Source organism: Salvelinus alpinus, chromosome 13, assembly GCF_045679555.1.
Source record: "Salvelinus alpinus chromosome 13, SLU_Salpinus.1, whole genome shotgun sequence".
In the NCBI taxonomy this organism is placed as follows: domain Eukaryota; kingdom Metazoa; phylum Chordata; class Actinopteri; order Salmoniformes; family Salmonidae; genus Salvelinus; species Salvelinus alpinus.
Window position 1 is genome coordinate 22,844,776 of NC_092098.1, and position 20,632 is coordinate 22,865,407.

The 20,632-nt window shown below is 42.2% G+C and overlaps 1 protein-coding gene across 5 annotated transcripts in view; it reads right to left on the reverse strand.

Annotated features, from left to right (window-relative positions):
- Positions 1-308: 308 nt before the first annotated feature.
- Positions 309-20,632, reverse strand: part of dscama (Down syndrome cell adhesion molecule a) — a 170,101-nt gene continuing 149,777 nt past the window's right edge. For 2 of the 5 annotated variants that reach the window (XM_071338650.1, XM_071338652.1), the window contains 15 exons: positions 16,136-16,291; positions 15,492-15,625; positions 13,981-14,134; positions 9,414-9,531; positions 8,916-9,079; positions 8,659-8,757; positions 8,337-8,525; positions 7,895-8,185; positions 6,327-6,503; positions 6,165-6,195; positions 5,873-5,988; positions 5,446-5,604; positions 4,619-4,816; positions 4,082-4,384; positions 309-2,526 (listed from right to left, as the gene is read on the reverse strand). In XM_071338650.1, coding sequence (XP_071194751.1) covers positions 2,132-2,526; positions 4,082-4,384; positions 4,619-4,816; positions 5,446-5,604; positions 5,873-5,988; positions 6,165-6,195; positions 6,327-6,503; positions 7,895-8,185; positions 8,337-8,525; positions 8,659-8,757; positions 8,916-9,079; positions 9,414-9,531; positions 13,981-14,134; positions 15,492-15,625; positions 16,136-16,291 — 2,684 coding nt within the window. In that variant the 3' untranslated portion in view covers positions 309-2,131. The remainder of the gene's footprint in view (positions 2,527-4,081; positions 4,385-4,618; positions 4,817-5,445; positions 5,605-5,872; positions 5,989-6,164; positions 6,196-6,326; positions 6,504-7,894; positions 8,186-8,336; positions 8,526-8,658; positions 8,758-8,915; positions 9,080-9,413; positions 9,532-13,980; positions 14,135-15,491; positions 15,626-16,135; positions 16,292-20,632) is intronic. The other 3 variants (XM_071338653.1, XM_071338651.1, XM_071338654.1) reach the window with 2 other exon arrangements.

Genomic DNA, 20,632 nt, shown 5'->3' on the forward strand with positions numbered 1-20,632 from the left:
ATTGTTTGCTTTCGCCGTAAAGCATTTTTTAAATCTGACACGTTGGCTGGATTCACAACAAGTGTAGCTTTAATTTGGTATATTGAATGTGTGATTTCATGAAAGTAAACTTTTTTAAGTAATTTATTTGAATTTGGCACTCTGCATTTTCACTGGATGTTGGCCAGGTGGGACGCTATCGTCCCACATATCCCAGAGGGGTATAAATGAACCTTGGTATGATGATCTTAAAACAATGACATATGTTAGCTTAGTAGAAACCCAGCCCCGGGCCCTTAGGGGGTTTAGTACTGAAAAAACATGAAATGTCATTGGTACAACAATATTTTTATTTGGAGAGTTTGAGTTTTATGAGACTCATGAGTGATTTTACATAAAAAGGAATTAGTGATAATCAATGACTGTTGTTCAAATTCATTTCAGATGAATTACCCAACAATCCACCCCTATCACCACTCACTCACTGACTCAGTTCCTCACTCACTTATTCACTCACTCACCCAGTGACACACCCCACCCACAACCTTTGTGGGCGTCCTCCTCTATTCGTGTCTCTAAACAACCCATCGCCAGTCATTCATGTCAAACTGTGAAGGATAATTTGGGGAACAGCCTTTTTATTAATAAAATTTGAACTGTGGGTTAGTTTCTCTTTATTTCAGTGCCACCATGGTGAACACCATGTTAAAAATAAAAAGCGACATCTTGTTAAAAGGAATATCATAATGAAGACAATTAAAACAAATAATATAAACGGGCATTAATGACCTCACAGCATTCTTATCAAACTCTCCCTCCGGGACTAAAATACAAAGAAAAATGGGCCAGGGTAAACAACAACTAAAACTGTGTAGTTATATCCACACTTTAGATAGACACTTCCCAAAGATTTTGGTTTGGTTTGAAGGGGGGATTGTCTCAAGTTTTTCCCTGTAGAGGAGCATCACGGCAATGCAGCGACAATAAATCTATTGAGGAGGAGAGTGAGAGCCTTGAAGACTCTACCTAGTGCACTGAGAATAGGGGCTCTGTCTGGACATTTGTTTTGGGGTGTCATGAAGTGCAAACCGTTATATCTCTGACCCTCCCTGTTCTAACTAACTTCATTTACCACCCTGGCAAATTAGCAGTGGTAAACTACACCTGAATACATAGCTGGGGTTTGTCCCGCCCTGTAAGTATACTAACATAGTTATTTTTCATTACAGTACAGTATAGAGCAAATAGTATCAATATAATTTTCATAATCTTTTTTCATATTGCACCATCAGAGTATGCGACACAGAGAAAGATCAACAGAGACTCCATTTCCTAATCAAAACGAGATATGTGCAAACATGACTAAGGACTTTATTAACCAAATCAATTCTTCCCTGTAATATCCACAAATAAAAGTGATTTCTCTTTTTATATATATATATTTATAGTAATAAGAATAATAAATCTTCACATTTGATAATTTCATAGTGTGACAAAAATGGTCAACTGGGCTGTCCAGTCGTTATCATAATCCTCTTAATCGTCTTTAATTGGTCAGTACCCATGCATCCATAGGAAATAGATTTTTTTCTTCAAAAAATGTATAATTTGAGAGCAGCTGACAAGTTTGGACTGGTGTCGATTGCTTCCATCCCAGATTTCTCCAAAGTTTCATTCAGTGTTTTAGAGGAAGTTTCCATAGAAAAAAATGACAAGCTCCAAATTATCATCTCATACTCCGGGAAAAAAGTTGTCCAGGTTCTAATTCAAATAGTGTAGTAATGGTAATAATTGATCATTTGTAATCAATAATTAATAATCATGAATAGTTGAGAAGTAACAACAAATAATCACTGATTAATAATTAATGATTAACAATAATAATCAAGAATAAATCATGTTCCCTCATAACATAAATCTTTTGGCAAGCTCCGCGTGGAGTCATTTCAGATGAATGCATTTTCTCACAAGTTTAAAAAAACAAAGAAAGCTCCAAAAATAAATAAAAGAACATTAGTAAAAGGTACCCCTCCTTTAAGAAGAAAGGGGACATTATATACAGGACTGTTTGGTGAGAGTCAGTTTACTGCACTTGTAAGTGTAATAAGTCCAGTGTTAGTGTGAGTTTTAGTCTGGGCCCATGCCACTGATGTTATACCAGCGTGTAGGACTTTGCGTAGGGGTTGTTGGTCTGTTTGAGGTGTCCTCGTGAGTCAAGCAGGGACTCTTGGGAGGTGCTAAGCTTGGCGGCCTGGGCCAGCTCTGAGCCCTCTCTGTGGGGCAGGGTGACTGCTGAGCCGGGTTGCCACTGGGCCACTGGGTCCCTGCTGCTGGCCCTGCTGCTGGCCTGGGGGGCCTCCGTGGGAGTTGGGGGCGCCATGCGTGATGGCCGTTTCAGGGAGCGACTCTTCTGGGGCTCCAAGCAGGCCTGGCCCATGGCCCCCTCCCCCCCGGCGCCACCCCTCCCTCCAGTGCCCGAGCACGATATACCGCGGTTCAGCAGGAAGTCCATGCGCAGGTAAGGAGGCAGGTGCACTAGCTCGCCCCCTAAAGGACAAAGGAAGGAAAGAGAGGGGAGTTAGTTATGATGCATTGTGTTTTATGGACAACCCCATAGAATACACATATGGCCAGTGTAATTATGGAAAAATCTCAGTTCAAAACACTTCAGTGAAGAGAAATGACTGCTCCTGGGGGAAAGGTGAGATACAAGCTCATCACATCTTCCACACCAACCCACAAAACTAGGGTAGTTTATATGCCAAAGTCATCCATAGATTCTGACAGACTATTAAAGTATATTGCTTTGTCTAGTTACATTTACATTTACATTTAAGTCATTTAGCAGACGCTCTTATCCAGAGCGACTTACAAATTGGTGCATTCACCTTATGATATCCAGTGGAACAACCACTTTACAATAGTGCAATACAATAGTTACAGTAGTTATTGAGGTAATATGCCAAAGAATGTTCTTCATCTGAATTTGGCCTTGACCAACATGAAATGAAAATGGCAATATTTTACACTGTCATTAAACCCAACCAGATTCCATTATACTTATTAGGTTAATGGATGGAGAAGGAGACTGTTGCTTTTCTATAACATAAATAAGTAATGTTAAAGATTTAAGACTCCAGCGCAGCTCATTACAAATGTATCTGAGTAAAGTCTACAGAGTTTAATAAAATATAACTATAATGAACCAAAACTATATAGAATGAATAAGATGAAGACTTCAACAAAAAGACTGAATTCATGAGGTGAAGTGACCTCATAGCAAGCGGCCTCAAACAGATTTAGGTTGTTCAATGTTCAAGCTTGGTCATCCTGCAATGGAGTTTTGTCAATAGAATAAGCTTCATTAATACATGACCTTAATTAATACATTAATTTATTCAAATCACTGTCTGTAAAACTCCACATTTGTTGCTGCAAGTAGCATTACTAGGGTTGCAAAATTCTGGGAACTTTCAATAAATTCCCTGGTTATGCAGAAATCCTTGTTGGAAGATTCCAGGTTTCATGTTTATTCTCTGCTGATTCCAGGAATCCTCCATCCGGGATTTCAGGAAAACCAGGGAATTTATTGAAAGTTCCCAGAATAGTGCAACCCTAAGCATTACTAGACCATTATCTTCAGAACAGTTAAATTGATATATCAGCAGTAAATATTTACGAACCCCTAACCCTGGGATATGATCTGGTTTGCCTAACATTTACGAGGGAGAGAGAAATGGCCCTGAATTGATACGTTTGGTCTGACTGACCAGCGTTGTGTTTTAAATGCATATTACAGAATTTGTTAGTTTTTATTGGCATATGAAGAACATAATAGCTTGAAATGTTACGACACAGAGTTATTCAATTCAGCTACAGTTCCGCATACAGGTAACAGACCATAGACTAACCCCACAGTCTATATATGAAGAAAGTATGTATCAGATCTTAAAGTGAACGTTAGGGTTAGGATTAGCGTTAGTGCTTGGGGGGGCCCTCAAACCATAGCATTACAAGCATGGTGAAGGCTAGCAAACATTAGCAACAGAGCTCAGAGTTAGCTACAGCTACAGCAGTTAGCTATTTGTCTACGTGGCCTCACCCGGTCTGTGAGCTTTGGGTGCGGCCATGTTCATGACTCGGCTAACATCCTGAGGCTTGGGCGGGGAGGCAGTGAACCTGCAGATGCCTGACTCGGAGGGTGTGCTGGACGTCAGGCTGTCTGTGTAGTCATTTGTGCCTGCTGTCATCTGCTCCGACGACGTATCCGAGATGAAGCACTCTGTGATGGTAAACTTGGCGTGCCGCAGCTGCTCCTCCATCTTGGCGTGCTCGTAGGCCCGCGCCAGCTCCTCGTAGGTGGACGAGGCGCTCTCTGTGGACACCATGCTGCTCCGTGCACGGTCTATACCAGGGGTTAGGGTTAGAGGCCATGTTAGTAGAGCAGTTAGGGGCTAACGCTAGCATTAGCATTGTTATAAACTGTTGGCATTGTTAAAAGTTCTATAGTAGGCCGATCTGTCTTTATTAAAGAGGTGAGCGGTGTTGTTATGGTTAAGGGTGATGTTACAGACATTCTTATATGGGGACTGTTATAGCGGTTGTTACAGACTTGTCTCATCTTCAGGTGCGTTGTTACCTGTGTCCTGAGATGGGCTGACGCTGTAGCTGTCACTCTCCTTGTCCACAGAGCCGGCCACCCGTGGCGTGGGCAATCTCCAGTCAGTGCTCAGGGTGTGGGCCGAGACTGGCGGGTGTGGTCGGTTCAGGGTCCACTGGCTAGCGTAGCGGTTGCGTGCAACAGGGCCTGCTTTGGCTGTGCGGCGGGCTGTGGGATCTGACAAGGAAAGATACAGAAAATGACATCACAGTCACACACCAGGGTGTTATGTCACATAACAAGGGTTCATCTTGAGTACTGCAATGCTCTGTTTTTTTGGGCTGACTGAGTGTTTTTAAGGGTGGCAGTAAGTGTGTATCTGGCAATAGCAATGACGGCTGGACACCCAATCCTCATATAAACCAACAAAAAGAAAACGCCCACCATCACAATATGTCACCTGGAGTTCATCTCAGGACCTCTTGTGTCCACACAAATACATATAGCTTACAATAACAGTGAGAAAACGGTTTGATTGGGTTGACTGCAGTCCTCCACAAATACATACATTTTTGATTGGATGCAATACACATACATAATCATTCATGTTTAGAATTGAAAATAATATAACAGCAATAATCACTGTGTTGAAAGTAAATGCTTATCACTGTGAACAACATCAGTGGAGATGGTAGGGGCAGTGCTCCTAATGCTTCTGATGACTCTCTGAGGACTGGAGCTGAATCAAACCAGTCTGTTGTCTGGAATCAACTCTAGCTGAATAAATTCCAGCTGTATGAATGCAATCCTGATCGCACTTATTAATTCTAGCTCCACCGCTAGTAAAGTAAATAGGATGTCCATACTGGACTTACTGGTTCCTGGCCTAGCATCAGACACATCCACTAGAGGTCCGGTGGCCTGGGACAGGGACTGGTAGTGGACGGTGTGGGTAACCGTAGATGACTTCTGTTTCTGAGTCTCCCCAAAGTCATTGTCAGTCAGCAGCACTGTGGACCTGTCGTCTGAAATAGAGAGAATCATTTCACAAACATGGTCACCACAGTACGATGAGAATCGCCACAGTAGGTACTACTACCACATAGAAGGCCACAGATATGTGATATTCACATATTGTTATCCAATGTTACACAAGTTTCCCACTCGCATTTCCTACTTGGAAGCTCATTATGAGTTTTGACATGTCCGGGAGCTTTCCGGGAGTTTCAGTCCAAAGTTTCTGATAATTCAGAGAACACATGAAAGCAGCATAATGTATCAGTGTCCACTCACCGACTGTCTCCATGGTGTCTCTCTCCTCTATGAGCAGCTGGGCTCGGGGGATGTCGATGTGCATTCTAAGGGTCTGCTGCTGCTTGTTGATGGTGTCTGCAGGTCGTGTGTTTTTACTGGGGAACACAGGAAACAACATACACTGCTCAATAAAGACCTCATTACAGATATTCAGAAACTGGTGATTCTAATATGATTCTATAGATACAGTATTGAATGTTTTTTTATTCCATTAATGCATTAGACAATAGTAACTGTCTATAAAGTTACATGTCAAACTGCTCATGCTTACCTCATCAGCATCTCTGCCAAACTTTTCGCATCTACAGAGCAAACAAGAACAAAAATCACATTACATACAGATGATACTCACACTATACTTGACAATAGTTAAAGAAATTTTACAGAAATCTAACCAATCAGGTGTTGCCCTGTTGCTGCTGTGACCTCTCACCTCTGAGCCTCTTCAGTCTCTGTTCCCTCCTTCTCCTCCTGAGGACTAGCAGCAGGACGAAGACCAGCACGATTCCCACCAGCACACAGGAGATGATGGTCACCATCTTCAGACCCTCGTTACTGGACGTACTGTCCACAGTCACCGTTGGAGCCTTCACCAGTGGAGCAATGGTACCTTGAGACAGGTCATAGAGATGTCATTAGCTGACATAAACTATGACATGTGTTATGACAGCATTATGTAGGTTGATGTACAACACCCTCAGTGGGGCTGGGTAAATTAGGTTTTCAGGAGAATTGGAAGAGAGCCTGTAATGCGACTTCTGCTTTGGCGACACTTCATCTTAACTCCTCCTCTATATTTAGTGGATTGGTTGAATAGTGCAGAAGAGAAACTCCCTGACAGTTTTCTTTCTCGTCAGCACCAGAATGTGGGGCATCCCGCTCAGGCGTTTCTTTTACGCCTGCTACGTTAGGTTACTTGTACAATAACTAGAAGGTTGTCAAGTGTCGCAACCAGACCTGGTAGACGAGAGAATGACTGCAAAAAATCATCCAAACGCGAACACATATTAAGCTTATACAGCAGTGGAGGCTGGTGTGAGGAACTATAGGAGGACAGGCTCATTGTAATGGCTGGTAGTGGTTTCCATATGTTTGATGTGTTTAATACCGTTCCCATAATTCCATTCCAGCCATTACAATGAGCCAGTCCTCCTATAGCACCTCCCACGAGCCTCCTCTGCTATGCAGTGTCTGTCGATGAATAGTAAATACTAAATTAACTTTGTGTTAATGTTTAAAACATGAATCAAGCACCTGGCACAAGGTAACAGTGCCTCTACATCTTGCATCCCAACCTTAATGTATTTTCCATCAAACCCACCCAATCTGCTCCAACAAGCTGCTGCAGCCCTGCGCTAGCTGCAATCAGCACCTGACCTTCTGCCAAACTGGCAGTAATGCCCACTTGACAGAAGATCAACTCATCCTTCTTAGCTGAAAACTAAGCTCTTTTTTCCCCTTTTACACTTCCTGGATGGCTGGGGGGTTAGATGGATGTGGTGGGGACAAATAGACTAGGGTCTAGTGAAGGTGTGTGTGTGTGTGTGTGTGTGTGTGTGTGTGTGTGTGTGTGTGTGTGTGTGTGTGTGTGTGTGTGTGTGTGTGTGTGTGTGTGTGTGTGTGCGTGCGTGCGTGCGTGCGTGAAATCGCCACGGCCACTGGAGTCAGCAGAACATCTACTTGAGGTACTTTACTGCCCCATTCATCAGTTAGGCCTAGAGCCTTTTAAAGCATGGACCAGGGAAAGACTAGCATGAGACAGCCACTTTAATGGCAGGGAGGAGAGAAGAACTCCAAGGACCAGTAAATAGCTAAATATGAGGTAATTTCCTCCTCTAAGGCAGGTATACCGTAAATGAACGTTTTTGATGGAAACTCAGGCAGTTGTGACACAATTTTCAAGGAATGGTTAGGTAAATTACTTTTAAACTAAAGTTCTTCATTCTTTATTCAGATATCCTGAATAAGTCACTATAAGCGTGTATAGACAAGTTAACTCACTGCCATCGTAGCTCAGAGTGGAAAACTTGACCCTCTTCTCTGCTGACCCGGCGCTGTTGAACACCTTCATCTGCAGTTCATACCAGGTGGCCTCGGCCAGGTCATACAGGATGTAGCTCTTGGTCAGAGATGTGCACTGGGCCGTGGTCCACGTGGGAGACTCCACCGAACGGTACTCTAACGTGAAGGACGTGATTGGACAGCCGCCGTTGTTCCAGCCAATCAGGTTGAGCCTGACACGCGTGGCATTGATACTGGTGAAGAGCTCCTGTTCTTTAGAGTACTGGGGTTCTGTTGGGGAGTGAGGAGAGAGGAGTCAGACCACACAAACACTTCAATGAGAGGTCTTTCCATAAGAATTAGTTTTCCATTAATTGAGTAAAAGCAATGGGGTCACTATTTAATAAAAAACATATGTAAAAGAAAGTCACCATCTCCCTACCTTTCCCATGAGTCTTAGCCTCGATGATCTCACTGATGCGCCCTGGCCCCACAGCATTCTGGGCAGTCAGGGTGAACTTGTACCAGGTGCCACACTTCAGGTTCTCCAGTCGATAGGAACGCTCACTAGGGCTGATGGCAAAGTTGCCCCACTTCTCACTGTTGTCCTCTGAGTATTGCAGGATGTAGCCTGATATGTGAGAGAGAGGTTAGGATGTTACAGTGTTGCCTGCTATTTAATCAAGTCAGTAAGCTGTTGTCCAAGGGAAAACAAAAATCTCCAATAATAGTTAGTGTTGCTGCTAGCTGCGTTGGTGTCTGACCTCGTATGGAGCTGCCTCCGTTGTCTCCTGGTATCCAGGACAGAGTGATTGAAGTGGTGGTCGTCTTGGTAACGGTGAGACGAGGCTGGTCCGGGGGAACTAGAAGTAAAAATATGGATTTTATTTAAGTCCTTCTAACTCATGATGATATCCTTTCACTTCACTACCTATGATGAATACATGTCTATTTAGTATTGTTATGAACTGACCTGAAGACTGGTAAACTGGATTGTTTCACCACACACTAACTGACTTACCTTGAACCTGCAGGTTGAGGATGATTTTATCTGGCCCAAAATTGTTGCTAGCCACACAGGTGTAGTTCCCAGAATCCTCAGCTTTCACTGTGCGGATGACCAGGCTGCCGTTGCCCTGAACAATGCGTCTACTGTCAATCACAGCAGGGGCGGGGCTTCCATTGCTGAATCACAAATGTACGAAAGACAGTCAGACAATGAACTACAGCGAGATACACCAAAGAGAAAATCTTTGAAAAGTATTGGATAATGTTTCAATACTTTTATGTGTATAGGAATATGCGGCACATGTAAACAACCATTCTTTTTTAACATTCTGCTGATAAGTGTGAAAGGATACTGCAAACACACAAGGTCTTCAGTGAAAATTGACATTCCAAAGAGCCACTGTTTTTTAACTGGTATTTAGTGTGCGTTAAAAGTGACTCAAAACACGGTCTGTACTAAGTTCTACTGTCTGTCCTACATGCAGCATGATGTGTTGTACTCTGTACTCACGTCTCCTTGAGCCACTTGACCGTGGGGGCTGGGTCGCCCACCGCCTTACAGGGCAACACGATGTCCCTCATCCAGGGGGTGGTCACTGTGCCGTTGAATGTCAGGATCTGAGCAGGAGCTGCACACAAACACACCACAACCGGGTCAAATACTTTGGCTGACTTGATTTAGTTTTCCTGGTACAACAGAAGTAATGGAATAGACCCAAAGGTGGAAATCGATCCCAAATACTTTCAAGGGAAGCTCTATAAAAGCAGTGTAAACTGTTAGTTCTTTATCCAACTTTATTGAATTCCCCACCTCTTTGTCTACACCTGCACCCCTTAAGACATACAGAGCCCATCTCTGTGCTTAGACAGATATAAAGTGGTCTGTTTGCAGAGGTGTAAAAAGTATTCAATTGTCTTACTTGAGTGAAATTAAAGATACTTTAATGTAAAATGACAAAAGGAAAAATGAAAGTAACCCAGTAAAATACTATTTGAGGAAAAGCCTAAAAGTATCAGATTTTAAATGGACTTAAGTACAGTGGTGGAAAAAGTAGTCAATTGTCATACTTGAGTAAAAGTATAAAGTAAAAATAAATGCTATACCTCAAATTCCTTATATTTAGCAAACCAGACGGCACAATTTCCTTTTTTATTTTTTGACAGCCAGGGGCACACTCCAACACAATTTACAAAGGAAGAATTTATGTTTAGTGAGTCCACCAGATCAGAGGTGGTAGGGCAGTAGGGATAACCAGAGACGTGTGAATTTGACCCTTTTCCTGTACTGCTAAGCATTCAAATTGTAACTAGTACCTTTGGGTGTCAGGGAAAATGTATGGAGTAAAAAGTACATAATTTTCTTTCGGAATGGAGTGAAGTAAAAGTAAAAGTAGTCGAAAATATAAATAGTAAAGTACAGATACCCCAAAAAAACACTTAAGTAGTATTTAAAAATATTTTTACTTACATTTTTAGGGATAGGGGGCAGCATTTTCACTTTGGATGAATAGCGTGCCCAGAGTGAACTGCCTCCTACTCTGTCCCAGATGCTAATACAGTGGGGAGAAGAAGTATTTGATACACTGCCGATTTTGCAGGTTTTCCTACTTACAAAGCATGTAGAGGTCTGTCATTTTTATCATAGGTACACTTCAACTGTGAGAGACGGAATATTTAAAAAAATCCAGAAAATCACATTGTATGATTTTTAAGTAATTAATTTGCATTTTATTGCATGACATAAGTATTTGATACATCAGAAAAGCAGAATTTAATATTTGGTACAGAAACATTTGTTTGCAATTACAGAGATCATACGTTTCCTGTAGTTCTTGACCAGGTTTGCACACACTGCAGCAGGGATTTTGGCCCACTCCTCCATACAGACCTTCTCCAGATCCTTCAGGTTTCGGGGCTGTCGCTGGGCAATACGGACTTTCAGCTCCCTCCAAAGATGTTCTATTGGGTTCAGGTCTGGAGACTGGCTCGGCCACTCCAGCAGAAAAGCATCCCCAAAGAATGATGTTTCCACCTCCATGCTTCACGGTTGGGATGGTGTTCTTGGGGTTGTACTCATCCTTCTTCTTCCTCCAAACACGGCGAGTGGAGTTTAGACCAAAAAGCTCTATTTTTTGTCTCATCAGACCACATGACCTTCTCCCATTCCTCCTCTGGATCATCCAGATGGTCATTGGCAAACTTCAGACGGTCCTGGACATGCGCTGGCTTGAGCAGGGGGACCTTGCGTGCGCTGCAGGATTTTAATCCATGACGGCGTAGTGTGTTACTAATGGTTTTCTTTGAGACTGTGGTCCCAGCTCTCTTCAGGTCATTGACCAGGTCCTGCCGTGTAGTTCTGGGCTGATCCCTCAACTTCCTCATGATCATTAATACCCCCCGAGGTGAGATCTTGCATGGAGCCCCAGACCGAGGGTGATTGACCGTCATCTTGAACTTCTTCCATTTTCTAATAATTGCGCCAACAGTTGTTGCCTTCTCACCAAGCTGCTTGCCTATTGTCCTGTAGCCCATCCCAGCCTTGTGCAGGTCTACAATTTTATCCCTGATGTCCTTACACAACTCTCTGGTCTTGGCCATTGTGGAGAGGTTGGAGTCTGTTTGATTGAGTGTGTGGACAGGTGTCTTTTATACAGGTAACGAGTTCAAACAGGTGCAGTTAATATAGGTAATGAGTGGAGAAAAGGAGGGCTTCTTAAAGAAAAACTAACAGGTCTGTGAGAGCTGGAATTCTTACTGGTTGGTAGGTGATCAAATACTTGTCATGCAATAAAATGCAAATTAATTACTTAAAAATCATACAATGTGATTTTCTGGATTTTTGTTTTAGATTCCGTCTCTCACAGTTGAAGTGTACCTATGATAAAAATTACAGACCTCTACATGCTTTGTAAGTAGGAAAACCTGCAAAATCGGCAGTGTATCAAATACTTGTTCTCCCCACTGTATATGCATATTATTATTACTATTGGATAAAAAACACTCTGAAGTTTCTAAAACTGTTTGAATGATGTCTGTGAGTATAACAGAACCCATATGGCAGGCAAAAACCTGAGAGAAAATCCAAACAGGAAATGGGAATTCTGAGGCTGGTCGATTTTCAACTCATCGCCTATTGAAATCCCAGTGGGATATGGATCTGTTTGCACTTCCTACGGCTTCCACTAGATGTCAACAGTCTTTAGAACGTTGAATGAAGCTTCTACTGTGATGTTGAGCCGGATGGGAGCTGTTTGAGTCAGTGGTCTGGCAGAGAGCCAGGTCCTGGTCACACGCATTCCACATGATATCGACTTGCGTTCCATTACTTCTATAGACACAAAGGAATTCTCCGGTTGGAACGTTATTGAATATTTATGATAACAACATCCTAAAGATTGATTCTATACTTAGTTTGACAAGTTTATTCGACCTGTAATAACTTTTTGAAGTTTTCGTCCGACGTTCGCCTGGACCTGCACGAGCGTTTGGATATGTGTACTAAACGTGCTAACAAAAGTAGCTACTTGGACATAAATAATGGACATTATCGAACAAAACAACAATTTATTGTGGAACTAGGATTCCTGGGAGTGCATTCTGATGAAGATCATTAAAGGTAAGGGAATATTTATAGTGTAATTTCTGATTTCTGTTGACTCCAACATGGCAGAGAATTTCTTTTTCTTTTTCTGAGTGCCGTCTCAGATTATTGCATGGTTTGCTTTTTCCGTAAAGTTTTTTTAAAATCTGACACAGGGGTTGCATTAAGAACAAGTGTATCTTTTATTCTATGTAAAACATGTATCTTTCATCAAAGGTTATGATGAGTATTTCTGTTATTTGATGTGGCTCTCTGCAATTTCTCTGGATATTTGAGGCATTTCTGAACATGGCGCCAATGTAAACTGAGATTTCTGGATATAAATATGCACATTATCGAACAAAACATACATGTATTGTGTAACATGATGTCCTATGAGTGTCATCTGATGAAGATCATCAAAGGTTAGTGATTCATTTTATCTCTATTTCTGCTTTTTTGACTCCTATCTTTGGCTGGGAAAATGGCTGTGTTTTTTGGACTTGGCGGTGATCTAACATAATCATATGTTGTGTTTTCACTGTAAAGCATTTTTTAAATCGGACACGGTGGGTAGATTAACAAGATGTTTATCTTTCATTTGCTGTATTGGACTTGTTAATGTGTGAAAGTTACATATTTCAACAACAAAAAAAATAAAAAAATCCCCGCGCTGCCTTTTCAGCGGAATGTTGTCGAGGGGTTCCGCAAGCGGAACGTGTGTCCTAGAAAAGTTAAGTACTTTACACCACTGTCTGTTTGGGACGAGGATGGTCAGGCAGTAGATTGATTTCTAAAACGCATCAGGTTGGAAACCACATGTATCACCCTTGCCTCTAACAGGATGAGAACGTCCAGATAATGGACCACTACACTGCCTACCACTGCTCACCATCAGCTTATCAGTTCTCACCAAGAAGCACAGTGCTGTTAGCTTATCAGTTCTCACCAAGCAACACAGTGCTGACAGCTTATCAGTTCTCACCAAGCAGAATAGTGCTGTTAGCTTATCCGTTTTCACCAAGCAGCACAGTGCTGTTAGCTTATCAGTTCTCACTAATCAGCACAGTACTGACAGCTTATTAGTTCTCATTAAGCAGCACAGTGCTGACCGGGTGAAATAGCAGACTTATTTCATTAAGTTTGATGAGCTCGTTTCAACTACATTCACATCCTGAGATGGGAGTGGGGATAGTATGGTCTCCTCGTTTACTCATATTATCTAAATTCGTCCTGATGAAACTCTCTTCCAACTTTAGTCAATCTGAATAAGCTCTAAGTTAGGCAACTCATAGGCAGAGTTTCTCAGGGTTGTGCCCCTTTAAATGTTCTGATCAAGGCTTTGACAGAAAACATAACTCAATTACATCAGCACACATGCACACAGTGAAAATGAGCTGATGTCTTTTGTGTCTTCTAAAAACATTCAGAGACTGAGACACCTCATCTTATTATCTGTTTCAGGATAATGAGAAGGGAAACCATAAGCTCCACCTACCCTCGGCCTGGGGCTTGACGGTGATGATGTCGCTGGCGTTGCCACGGCCGGCTGCGGTGACGGCCACCACCCAGATGCTGTACTGGCGGGCCCTGCTCAGGTTGGGGATGCGGTAGAAGAAGACGTCTGGAGCTGCTTCAAACTCACTGCTCACCTGTAGGAGGGGAGAGACCAACATGAAGTTAGCAGAGAGATACAGGACTTACTCCAAATGTCTGTACCAAGGTATCAATTATTAGAGTTGAACATTGATGTCACAGCCCTGACAATTTTAGATAGAGGGTTTATAAGCCAGCAGTACTTCATCAGTCTCCCTGTAGCTTTGTGCACCATGCAGGCTTCTTATCTAGTCTAGCCCTTGAACCTGGTGCCTCCCTCTCCTCCAATTATGTCAGGTCTCTTAAATCTACTGTATGTCCATCACTGACATGGATAGGGGGCAGCATTTTCACGTTTGGATGAAAAGCGTGCCCAGAGTAAACTCCCTCTTACTCAGTCCCAGATGCTAATATATGCATATTATTATTAGTATTGGATAGAAAACACTCTGAAGTTTCTAAAACTGTTTGAATCATGTCTGTGACTATAACGGAACTTATTTGGCAGGCAAAACCCAGAGGACAAACCATTCAGATTTTTTTTGTTTTGGGGTCACTCTCTTTTCAATGCGTTTTCATTGGGAATCCAGATTTCTAAGGGACCTTCCTGCAGTTCCTATCGCTTCCACTGGATGTCAACAGTCTTTAGAAATTGGTTGAGGTTTTTCCTTTGAGAAATGAAGAAGTAGCCATGTTCAGAATGAGGCTCCAGTGAAGTGTACTGTTTGTTACTGTTACTGTTTGTATTGAACACAGATCATCCCGTCTTCAATTTTATCGATTATTTACGTTAAAAAATACCTAAAGTTGTATTACAAAAGTTGTTTGACAAGTTTGGACAAAGCTTATAGGTAACTTTTGAAATATTTTGTAGTCACGTTGTGCAAGTTGGAACCAGTGTTTTTCTGGATCAAACGCGCCAAATAAATGGACATTTTGGATATATATCGACGGAATTAATCGAACAAAAGGAACATTTGTGATGTTTATGGGACATATTGGAGTGCCAACAGAAGAAGCTCGTCAAAGATAAGGCATGAATTATATCTTTATTTCTGCGTTTTGTGTCGCGCCGGGAGGGTTGAAATATGATGGTATGTGTTTGTTTGCTTGGTTGCTATCCTCAGATAATAGCCTTGTTTGCTTTCGCCGTAAAGCATTTTTGAAATCTGACACGTTGGCTGGATTCACAACAAGTGTAGCTTTAATTTGGTATATTGAATGTGTGATTTCATGAAAGTTTAATTTTTATAGTAATTTATTTGAATTTGGCGCTCTGCATTTTCACTGGATGTTGGCCAGGTGGGACGCTACCGTCCCACATATCCCAGAGAGGTTAAATCTACTGTATGTTCATCACTGACATGCCTTCATCCCTGTACTCTGAAACCCAGTACTCTGTGCCCTCCTTACCGTGGGGTGTGGGTTAGAGCAGAAGACTGTGTATTTCCTGATAATGCCGTTGCGTTTGAGAGGAGGGAGCCACGACACAAACACCACCGAGTTAGACGCCGCCGCTGCCTTCACCCCAGCCGGAGGACCAGGAACTGGTGAGGGAGAACAGTGAAATAGGGAAATATACATTATCACCCTTATCCTCGTTTTGTGTATCATCTAAGGAAACCACTCTGTATTTAAGTTTTGCCAGTGTCAAAATCAGTCATTCCAATAACCGTGCCTAAACGTCTGATGCTACAGTGCGATCTGCAATATGCAGGAGCTGCAGTTTTTCAGCTACCTATGTGAGTCTTCTGCACCAACTGTCAACAAAAATTGATGTAATTTCACACCAAATTCAAACAGAAGTCCTGTCATAATTATTTCTACTTTTCAAAACACTCTTCCATAATGCAAGAGGGGATATGCAAATCTAGGCACGGTTGACCTACCACAGTTGACCCCTGACCTCTAGTATGATTAGTATGATGCAGTTCCCCCTACACAGTGATCTAAGGTCAGTTTAGCATCTTCCCCCTAATAGTTAAGGTTAGAATTTAGAGAGTGTAAGCTGATCCTAGATCAGTGCCTGAAGTCTTCTGGTCTACTGCTGTGCGTACCGTCCTCCTTGGTGCGGGTGAAGATCTGCTCGCTGCGCACCCCGTCCCCGGCCCGGGTGAAGGTCAGCACCTGGATGCTGTAGTTGGTGTACTTCTCCAGACCATCCAGCTCCAGAGACGGCTTAGAGGTGGTCACGTTACGGATCTCCCCCAGCTCTGAGATAGTACAAGGAGAGGAAGGGATAGATGGCAATGAGAGGAAATAAGGCAGAAAGAGAAGTAGGGAGCAAGGAAAACAAGGATGTCAAATGCAGAATTACTGTAAATGTCAACTAACTTAGATGAAAAGTTGCTTGTGCGCTACAGGTAAATACAAAACATTAAGAACACCTGGTCTTTCCATGACATAAACTGACCAGGTGAATCCAGGTGAAAGCTATGATCCCTTATTGATGTCACTTGTTAAATCCATTTCAATCAGTGTAGATGAAGGGGAGGAGACAGGTTAAAGAATGATTTTTAAGCCTTGAGACAATTGAGACATGGATTGGGTATGTGTGCCATTCAGAGGGTGAATGGGCAAGACAAAATATCCAAGTGCCTTTGAACGGGGTATGGTAGTAGGTGCCATGCGCACTGGTTTGTGTCAAGAACTGCAACGCTGCTGGGTTTTTCACACTCAACAGTTTCCTGTGTGAAGCAGTAATGGTCCACCTTCTAAAGGACATACAGCCAACTTGACACAAATATGGGAAGCATTGGGTTCAACATGTGCTAGGTGGAATGCTCTCCTTGTAGAGTCCATGCCCTGACGAATTGAGGCTGTTCTGAGGAAAAAGAGGGTGCAACTAAATATTAGGAAGGTGTTCCTAATGTTTTGTACACTCAGTGAACGCTTGTATAGTATAACACATACAGTACCCGCCAGAAGTTTGGACACACCTACTCATTGCAGGGTTTGTCTTTATTTTTACTATTTTCTACATTGTAGAATAATAGTGAAGACATCAGAACTATGAAATAACACATATGGAATCATGTAGTAAGCAAAAAAGTGTTAAACTGACCAAAATATATTTTAGATTCTTCAAAGTAGCCACCCTTTGCCTTGATGACAGCTTTGCACACTCTTGGCATTCTCTCAACCAGCTTCACCTGGAATGCTTTTCCAACCGTCTTGAATGAGTTCCCACATGTGCTGAGCACTTGTTGGCTGCTTTTCCTTCACTCTGCGGTCCAACTCATTCCAAACAATCTCAATTGGGTTGAGGTCGGGTGATTGTGGAGACCAGGTCATCTGATGCAGCACTCCATCACTCTCTTCTTGGTCAAATAGCCCTTACACAGCCTGGAGGTGTGTTTTGGATCATTGTCCTGTTGAAAAACAAATGATAGTCCCACTAAGCGCAAACCAGATGGGATGGCGCATCACTGCAGAATGCTGTGGTAGCCATGCTGGTTAAGTGTGCATTGAATTCTAAATAAATCACAGACAGTGTCACCAGAAAATCACCCCCACACCTCCTCCTCCGTGCTTCATGGTGGGAACCACATATGTGGAGATCCTCCGTTCACTTACTCTGCGCCTCACAAAGACACGGCGATTGGAACCAAAAGTCTCAAATGTGGACTCATCTAATGTCCAATGCTCGTGTTTCTTGGCCCAAGCAGCTCTCTTCTTCATATTGGTGTCCTTAGTAGTGGTTTCTTTGCAGCAATTCAACCATGAAGGCCTGATTCACGCAGTCTCCTCTGAACAGTTGATGTTTAGATGTGTCTGTTACTTTTATTTATTTGGGCTGCAATTTCTGAGGCTGGTAACTCTAATGGACTTATCCTCTGCAGCAGAGGTAACTCTGTGTCTTCCTTTCCTGTGTCGGTCTTCATGAGAGCCAGTTTCATCATAGTGCTTGATTGTTTTTGAAATTTTCCAGATTGACTGATCTTCATGTCTTACAGTAATGATGTACTGTAACTTCTCTTTGTTTATTTGAGCTGTTCTTGCCATAATATGGACTTGGTATTTTACCAAATAGGGCTATCTTCTGTATACCACCCCTACCTTGTCACAACACAACTGATTGGCACAAACGCATTAAGATGGAAAGAAATTTCCAAATTAACTTTTAACAAGGCAATTGTTAATTGAAATGCATTCCAGGTGACTACCTTATGAAGATGGTTGAGAGAATGCCAAGAGTGTGCAAAGCTATCATCAAGGCAAAGGGTAGTTACTTTGAATAATCTTTGAAACACTTTTTTGGTTACTACATGATTCCATATGTGTTATTTCATAGTTTTGATGTCTTCACTATTATTCTACAATGTAGAAAATAGTAAAAGAAGACAAACCCTGGAATGAGTAGGTGTGTCCAAACTTTTGACTGGTACTGTACATAAAATAATATGTCCAAGGATGTCATAGCAGTGATAGCACAGCCTTGAATCAAAACATGGACACAAATACAGGATTAAAAAGCCCATCCTAGGGTCTGTTCTGGTGTGTCTGCCCTTGACTCTGACGATGCTTCTCTAAGTGTTGAATAATGGATGTCTCTCCCTCTCTCTTTCTCTATCTTCCCCTCCTCTACTGCAGTCTGGATTAGAGTCACAGTCTGTTAATGCTCCATCCTCCCTGTTAGTACACTTCCTTCTTCTCCCTCTCTTTTAATGCAGCCATTCAAACACGAACTGTCCCAAAGCAGCCATAGCATATGAAGAGCTCTGGAATCTACTAATCTATGGCTCTATAACGCCCTCATCTATAGTTGTGTTGTGGGCTAATCAGAACAGTTCTCTGAGATATAACAGGAAGTTATAGGTTTATGAGTCATAATAGTGTGATTTGGAAACGTGCAGTAAAATATATGCTGTATACTACAATAGCTGTGATCAATGAATTCTGACTCACTGTACTGTAGGTACTGTGCATTCGGGAAGTATTCTGACAATTTCCCTTTTTCCACATTTTGTTAGTTTACAGACTTATTCTAAAATGGATTAAATAAAACACTTTCCTCATCAATCTACACACAATACCTTATAATGACAAAGCAAAAACAGGTTTAGAGATTTTTGCAAATGTATTACAAATAAAAAACAGAAATACCTTATTTACGTAGGTATTCATTTGCTATGAGATTCGAAATTGAGCTCAGGTGCATCCTGTTTCCATTGATCATCCTTGAGATGTTTCTACAACTTGATTGGAGTCCATCTGTGGTAAATTCAATTGATTGGACATGATTTGGAAAGGCACACACTTGTCTATGTAAGGTCAAAAACCAAGCCCGTCTAATCTGATAGTGGTAGTGGGGTGGTAGATGTTTAGTCACCTTTATAACTCTAATCTGATAGTGGAAGTGGGCTGGTAGATGTCTAGTCTCCTTTATAACTCTAATCTGATAATGGTACTGGGTTGGTAGATGTCTAGTCTCCTTTATAACTCTAATCTGATAATGGTAGTGGGCTGGTAGATGTCTAGTCTCCCTTGTGGCTCTAATCTGATAGTTGTAGTGGGCTGGTAGATGTCTAGTCTCCCTTGTGGCTCTAATCTTATAGTGGTAGTGTGGTGCTAGATGTCTAGTCTCCCTTATGGCTCTAATCTGATAGTGGTAGTGGGCTGGTAGATGTCTAGTCTCCTTTATAACTCTAATCTGATAGTGGTAGTGGGCTGGTAGATGTCTAGTCTCCTTTATGGCTCTAATCTGATAGTGGTAGATATGGTAGATGTCTAGACTCCCTTGTGGCTCTAATCTGATAGTGGTTGTGGGATGGTAGATGTCTAGTCTCCCTTGTGGCTCTAATCTGATAGTTGTAGTGGGCTGGTAGATGTCTAGTCTCCCTTGTGGCTCTAATCTTATAGTAGTAGTGGGGTGGTAGATCTCTAGTCTCCTTTATAACTCTAATATTATAGTGGTAGTGGGGTGCTAGATGTCTAGTCTCCCTAATGGCTCTAATCTGATAGTGGTAGTGGGGTGGTAGATGTCAAGTCTCCTTTATGGCTCTAATCTGATAGTGGTTTTGTGGTGGTTGATGTCTAGTCTCCTTTATGGCTCTAATCTGATGGTGGTAGATGTGGTAGATGTCTAGTCTCCTTTGTGGCTCTAATCTGATAGTGGTAGTGGGTTGGTAGATGTCTAGTCTCCTTTATGGCTCTAATCTGATAGTGGTAGATGTGGTAGATGTCTAGTCTCCTTTGTGGCTCTAATATGATGGTGGTAGTGGGGTTGTAGATATCTAGTATCCCGTATGACTCTAATCTGATAGTGGTAGTGGGCTGGTAGATGTCTAGTCTCCCTTATGGCTCTAATCTGATAGTGGTAGTGGGCTGGTAGATGTCTAGTCTCCCTAATGTCTCTAATCTGATAGTGGTTGTGGGTTGGTAGATGTCTAGTCTCCTTTATAACTCTAATCTGATAGTGGTAGTGGGCTGGTAGATGTCTAGTCTCCTTTATAACTCTAATCTGATAGTGGTAGTGGGCTGGTAGATGTCTAGTCTCGCATGTGGCTCTAATCTTATAGTGGTAGTGGGTTGGTAGATGTCTAGTCTCCTTT